General features: G+C 39.1%; 1 protein-coding gene across 1 annotated transcript; it reads right to left on the bottom strand.

The window, feature by feature from the left end:
* Positions 1-1029: 1029 nt before the first annotated feature.
* Positions 1030-4680, bottom strand: LOC109219684 (tubulin beta-1 chain). The gene is made up of 4 exons (XM_019384159.1): positions 4564-4680; positions 3362-3760; positions 2970-3239; positions 1030-1964 (listed from the first exon to the last, which is right to left on the bottom strand). Exons 2-4 carry the CDS (start codon positions 3753-3755, stop codon positions 1285-1287), a joined length of 1344 nt encoding a protein of 447 aa, XP_019239704.1. The 5' UTR covers positions 3756-3760; positions 4564-4680; the 3' UTR covers positions 1030-1284.
* Between the last annotated feature and the right edge of the window lie 3075 nt (positions 4681-7755).

Below are 7755 nucleotides of genomic sequence, written 5' to 3' on the forward strand. Positions count from 1 at the left end.
TTACTCAGAACTAAATGGAATCTTAAATGGCTTACTATTTTAGAATAACTAAGTGGTTAGGTGTCTTTACCAAAGGCATGATTGACAAAGACACAGCGTCAAGCTGTAACATAGCTGAGCATGTTTATAATTACTACTCCCAGTCCATTTCAATTGATTTTTTTGGTTATTTTCACACATATTAAGGAATTCAATTTTTAGCATTAATTAATTAATAATAGAATTGATCATATTAACCTTAATTTGTTCATTGGAAATATAACAAACAGTCCTAGGCTCTTTACTCCAAGGGCAACTTTGAAAAAAAGAAGTTAATCCCTTCTTGATATCCGAATAAATCAAATATTGTGAACCACAAAAAAAAAAGAAAACCAAAAAATCAGTTAAAATGGAACCGAGGGAGTAGAGACCTAAACTGGAGTCCCTTCACCTCACCAACCTACACCTCCAAAAAACAAATATTGTTTTTATAACAATAGTGTCCGGACCAACTTATGCTCATTCGATTGTTCCATTGCTAGTTGTCTCCCACTAATACAAATATCGGGTGTCGCAACCTTGGTTGCTCCCACAAAACAAATAATTTGACTGTGAGGAGACAAAATGGTTGGGTTCCACTAGTTTTGCTATGACAATGATAACCAATGTGCAAAAAGGTGGGAAGAGCACAAATATGGCTGAAACATTACAATAGCTATGACAATGACAAAGAATGTGAACAAAGTAAGGTAGGAGCAGCACAATATGGCTCTATATGAAACATAAATATAGCTGACTGCACATGGAATATTCTCTTCAAGCACATGGTGAAGCACGCAATGCAGTCAATAAGCACCAAAACCATGTTAGAGAACGCCTGACCCTCAATAATGCAACCTCTACCAATATTAGTAACTAAAATAGATAAATAACATAAGCCACCTAGTTGACAAGACATCCAAAATAACGATTTGAGAAATTCTAGATCGAAATGACATATGAATGGAAAGATAGAAATAACCCAAGAATGGCTGAAAGGTACTAACCTTGTAAATGCATAATGGAGAATATTAACCACAAAAAGAAAAAGATAACAAATATTTAAGCAGAAACAGATAGCAGTATTACAACTCGAAACCAACGCTTATCACTCTCCAGCATTCACTCTTGATAAACTACATAAGCCCAAAACTAGCTGGACTTCACAGCAAAGTGTACGCAAAGATGCAACATACAAGAAAAAAACTGCTCATATATCTGGGAGATCAGAAACATATTACACCACATATAATAAAATGTCTTTCTTCAGTTGCCTTCATGATCGTACTCTTCCTCCTCCTCGTATTCACCTTCGTCATCAGCAGTGGCATCCTGATATTGCTGATACTCAGACACAAGGTCGTTCATGTTGCTTTCAGCTTCTGTGAACTCCATTTCGTCCATTCCTTCCCCTGTGTACCAATGCAAGAAAGCCTTTCTCCTGAACATAGCAGTAAACTGCTCGCTCACCCTCCTAAACATTTCCTGAATGGAAGTTGAGTTTCCAATGAAGGTGGATGCCATTGAGAGACCTCTGGGTGGGATGTCGCAGACACTGGATTTTACATTGTTTGGAATCCATTCAACAAAGTAAGAAGAGTTCTTGTTCTGAACATTAATCATCTGCTCATCGACTTCCTTAGTGCTCATTTTACCCCTGAACATGGCTGAGGCAGTGAGGTAACGACCATGACGTGGATCAGCAGCACACATCATGTTCTTGGCATCCCACATTTGCTGAGTCAGCTCCGGGACTGTTAGTGCACGGTATTGCTGTGAACCACGAGAAGTGAGAGGAGCAAACCCAACCATGAAGAAGTGCAAACGAGGGAAGGGGATCAGGTTAACAGCAAGCTTCCGAAGATCAGAGTTCAATTGACCCGGGAACCTGAGGCAGCAAGTGACCCCACTCATTGTAGCAGAAATCAAGTGGTTCAAATCTCCAACTGCAACATAACGTAAAAGCACATTTAGCAAGTGTAAGACAAGATGAGCAGATACCAACAAAATCTCTAAAAGGTTGGGAAAAAAATAAAAGAAACAAGCGAACATCCAAAAGCTAGAGTAATTTAATTTGGATTGTATTCCACTATGACTTAATGTGTGATGGTTGAAGTAATAATAGGGGCTAACTGAAAGGGGAGCTAATTAATTCTCCATAACCATATTGACTACCATAACTTTTTGATAATCGTGGTCCGGGCCAGCTTGCACAAACTATATTGACTACCATAACATTACAAAAACAATAAATTGAAAAGATGCAGCACAAGAACAGTTATGAGCCAGGAAAGGATCTAACTACAACAGCAGATAAACCCCAATTCATATATTTATCAATTACCATAACCAGGCAGCATAAATCAAGGCTAAAATATTTGACTTAAACATGCATACACATGTTTGTTGGTGAGAATACATTTCATGTTTGTATCTGATTAGGCTTGTTCATTACAGCTCAAAAGTAACTGAAACAGCAATATATTGATAATAGGAAAATGACCAAATCACCAGCTTACCTACCTTATTATCGAGGGTGATTGATGAATCAAATAGCAGGGACCATAACCCATAACAAATGATTTGTCCCCCACCCCAGGACCACAGGTCAAGGAAATCTAGGGTTCTTTGAAATTACAATAGCCTTCACTCAAATATGTGTGTCCTAATACAACATGAATCATTGCTTACTCGTAGAACCATCTAACACCAACTACGGAATACCTAGAGATTAGCTGACGGTCCATATAAAGAATACATTTAGTGAAGCCACTTGAAACCAGGTTTTGTCTTTGAAGGCCACATGTTTCACCAGTTTAAGAAGGGTGAAAAAACCCGTAAACTAGAGAGGTCAATCAATACATGGATAAATTAAAAAAAAATGATTGAAAACAATAATTGGAGCACAGAGACAAAAGGTAAAGTTGTCAATTTGGATAACATATACTCACAGCTGGGCGTGGTAAGCTTGAGAGTCCTGAAACAGATGTCATATAAAGCTTCATTGTCAAGCACCATACACTCATCAGCATTTTCAACAAGCTGATGGACTGAAAGGGTAGCATTATATGGCTCAACCACTGTATCTGAAACCTTTGGTGATGGGAAAACAGAGAATGTGAGCATCATGCGGTCAGGGTATTCCTCCCTGATCTTTGAGATCAGCAAGGTTCCCATTCCAGAACCTGTTCCTCCACCAAGTGAGTGGCACACTTGGAATCCTGCAAAAAGTAAAAAATAAAAATAAAAATATCAATAACCAGAATATTAGCCAAATTAAGCTCGATTACATTGCATACTAAGGATCCTAAGTAATACTACTCTAGAAATCCATGATTTTTACCTTGAAGACAGTCACAATTCTCAGCCTCCTTCCTAACAACATCTAGAACAGAATCAATAAGCTCAGCACCCTCAGTGTAATGCCCCTTAGCCCAATTGTTTCCAGCACCAGATTGACCGAAAACAAAGTTATCAGGCCTAAAGATCTGGCCATAAGGACCAGTCCTCACACTGTCCATCGTGCCAGGCTCAAGATCCATGAGCACTGCACGGGGAACAAACCTCCCACATGACGCTTCATTGTAATACACATTAACACGTTCCAACTGCAGATCTGAGGTTCCAACATAGCGTCCAGTAGGATCAATTCCATGTTCATCACAGACAACTTCCCAGAACTTTGATCCGATCTGGTTTCCACATTGTCCACCTTGAATGTGAAGGATTTCTCTCATTTTTTCTGAAATTAACCAAGATATTCTAAGTTCACTTCCACACACATATCAAAACCCACTATACAAAGTATTAAAGTCATATTTTCACGAAATTTTAAAGAGAACAAAGTTGATCACCACAACATTTACCTAATTTCACTAGATAACACATAGTATTTGAATCAATTTGTGCATTTAAATAGCATTAATATCATTAACAACTGTTGATCCAAACTAACATTCCATGTATACAAAGCATATTTTCCTTAGATTTCAATAAATCGACTAGTCATAGTAGATTAAATATGCGAAACTACTGCAAATCTAATATATGTGATCTAACAGTAAATTCTCAGATCTGTAAATCAGTAAAACATAGAAAGTTCATTCGATTTAAAATTTCAACTACGACATATTGACAAATCAAAATAAATGAACAAAAAAAAATTAAAACACTATCGATCTAAGAAAATATCATATGCGGAAGATTTTTACAAAGTGGAGAAGGAAAATGAGATAGAAAATCATTAATTACGGTAAAACTTATCAAAAATTATAAAAGCAATTCAAAAATCAGTGATTAAACATAGAAAGTTCACTCGATCTATAAATTGAAGTACATCACATTGCAGAATTAACTCAAAATCAATGAAATGAACCAAAAAACAATAAAACCATATCGATCTAAAAAAATTCAAATGCGGATGATTTTGAAGAAGTAGACAAGCAAAATGAGACAAACGATCATTAATCACAGTAAAAATCATGAAAATGACACTAAATGCAATTCAAAAATTACAGATCTGCGATAAATAAACAGAAAATTTACCTGTACAATCGGGAAGACAACTGAAGAAATCTAAAAATTGATCGAGAGAGAAGTAGAACTACTCACTCGATCGAGAGAGTAGTTAGAGAGTGAAGCGAGTGGGTGCGAAGAAGTGAAGCCCATGAAAAATTTTATATTGAGGAGGGGGAAAAGATCAACGGTTGTAATCTTTTCTCTCCTATTACTTCTGGGCCCGCGGTGGAGAAATGACGGTCCCGATGAGATCTAAAATGGTGAGATTTGATTTTAATGTAAAATATTGTTGGAGATATTTTAGTGACGATTATGTCCTTTGTAAATTACTTGAATGCCCTCCCAGCTGTTTTACAATCTTACCAAAGGCTGTCATGTTTATCGTTTGTTTGGCCGAGCTTTTTTTTTTTCTCCAAATCGCCAAAAGTGCCTTTTTTTATTTAAGTTAAAATGTTTGACTAAGCTTTTAAAAAAAAAAAAATCAAGTAAAAGCAGAAATAATTTTAGAGAAATAAGATAAGTTGCTTCTTCCTAAAGCACTTTTGAAAAAATGATTTCTCAAAATAAGCTGATTTTAGAAACTTGACCAAACATATTATTAATTTGGTACGAACTGTTTTTTTTTCTTTTCTTACGAACTTATATGATTAGGTGATTGTTTACCCGTAAAATGGTACGGTCGAATTTATACGTGGTTTATAGATAAATGAATTAATTTGATCCTAAAATAACAGATGAATTAGACAGAAATATAAGACAGCCTTGAAATTGAAATAAACAGCAGATGTCTTAGTTCCAGGCGCAGAGCTACCGGAGGCAGCAAGAACAGTGCAAATAAGCAAGAAAAGTAAAGTATTGTTGAGCTTTTGGTAGAATATAGCGTATGCTTGTCAGAAAATTCTCTTTTTTCTACAATGATGGTAGAGCTCACTATATATAGCTACACATATGGAACAAGGTCATAGGATCAAGCCCCTCTTAAATGACAATTATAAGAGTCATTGAAGAATGTATAACGGTAGGCAGTGAATGCCATATTCTCCAACGGATCATGTACTTAATATTGTAGAATATTCTTCATTGAATGCTACCGGATGGATGGCATTTATTTCGCCTTTATGACTACCTTTCTTTCTGATGACAGGTGAGGTCATTGCCTTCAGGTTCGACTGCTTTCTGTCTTCGGCTCCACGTGTCGCTTTCTCATGCGATCAATAAATATGAACATATTTTAACCCATACAGATAGTCCCCCTACTTTCCGATAGCATAACTTTGTGTCACTGGGAAGTTGGCAAAGATACCTTTCTTGGCGGAAAATTCTCTGACCCCCTCCGAAAAGTTTCTGACGGTTGATTAGACGCACATCTCTCCCCATTTAATGCCCTGAACACGCATCATCCCTTGATTTAACATCACTTTTGCCGGTTATCAAAATAATTATGGCCACGATTTTAGCCGCCTATTCTTTTACCTATACGCATCAAACTTCTTCATTTATACTTCATAATTCTCCAAACTTTCCCAAACTTTCTTTACTCAACTCGTACTTTGTCTTCAACCTTCTTCTCGAGAGAAAAACTTTCCTTCTTTTCTGATTAAAATAGCCTCTTTTTCGAGAAACCCTAGTTCATCAAAAAACAAAAGTAAAGCTGATGATGCTGCTCCTCATACGATGAGAACCATCATCCCAAAAAGTCTCGTCACAACTAAGGACTTCGAAGAGAAATATCGTTCTGCTTACCCTCGTACGTGGGCCGTTAGTGTATACCCTTCTTCCATCCGTCCTTCCAGCATTTCTGCTGCGAAGGAAGACTGCCATTGCCAAGATTTAGATATTATCGCTCCTGATCTGGCAGGCGGATAACCTTACCTAAGAAGGGTTTTACGTATTTTTATACGTATCCCTTCACCTTGGGGCCGTTGTCTTAAAGTGGAGAGCTTGACTCCGTCATCGTGGAGTTCTGCATCCGCTACCAGGTATGCCTGGCGCAAGCAAGTCCTTCTGTGTAGAGGACAATCGCTTGTTTTTTACGTCTGTGCCAGGGGCGGAAGAGGAGCTAATCCTAGTTCGGTTGATGAACCTTTATTCCCCCAAGATCTTATGCGGGGGGATGATAAATCTCAGCAAGCGTGGCCACCATGATCTGCTATCTAACAAGGATGATGACAACGATCGTGGGTAGATGGAACGGTTCATTGCAGTCGCCATCAGTGACATCATTCCGGCCACGGCTTCATCCTTTCCGGAATTATGGAACCGTACTCGTAAGTTCATCATTTGTCTTTTCTTCCATCAAAGATTGTCTCATATCGTTATTGACCATTCTTCTTTCGCTTATTTCAGCGACTCGGTGGGTATCCCCTAGGGTTGAATACTTGGACCAATGGGTCCAGAAAATTTTGGACGTACGCCTAAAACCCGCATGTGGAAAGGACTAGCCCTCAAATACGGGTGGAAGGCCAAAAATAATGGTAGGTTAAACTCACCATGCTTTTTCCCTTTCGTATAAGGAATCTGATTAACCCTTTTCCTTTGTTGAATTCAGGGCTACCCAGGGCTCAGTTGTTGTCCCCGAGGAGGACGTTTTGGCTAAACCTACTGACACGGCGAGGCTGCTGCAGGGGGCTTTTACACGAACAGGTGTCTCTAAGCCTGCTTCTAGTGCAAGTGCTTCTTCTCGGAGTCCTCGGCCGGAGAACAAGCAACAGAAAAGAAGACGTTAATCCTCAGCCGGGGGAACAAATAAAAAGGCAAAGAGCGCCACGCCCGAGACATCTTCGGATGTTATGGTAATGAGCGTCGTGCCCGAGACGATCCCAGAAACCGTGGTGATTGATGATGATGGAGAAGATAGTGATGATAGGGTTTCTCTACATAGAAGACGACGACATTCATCAATTCAATAGATGCTCAATCTGTTGAATTAGCTACACCAACCGGGACGATGCCTCGACACTCTGGGGGGAGTTTGATGTGGTGAAAGATGCCAAATCACGCTTTCGAGTCCCAGCTGTCGTGCCCGGTACTGTCGGGCTAAGTACCGGCCTCTTTCGTCTTCGGTTGACAAGCAACCATCAACCAGCACTGCAGCTGCTGCACCTGCTTCTCACCCTTCGACGCCATCAATTTCATCTCCTTCTTCACCAACCCTGCTTCTGCCACCAGTAACTGATGCATCATCTCTACCGGCCGTAGTTGCCCGAGAAGACGACGCCC

The sequence above is a fragment of the Nicotiana attenuata genome, unplaced genomic scaffold (assembly GCF_001879085.1).
Source record: "Nicotiana attenuata strain UT unplaced genomic scaffold, NIATTr2, whole genome shotgun sequence".
Classification (NCBI taxonomy): Eukaryota; Viridiplantae; Streptophyta; class Magnoliopsida; order Solanales; family Solanaceae; genus Nicotiana; species Nicotiana attenuata.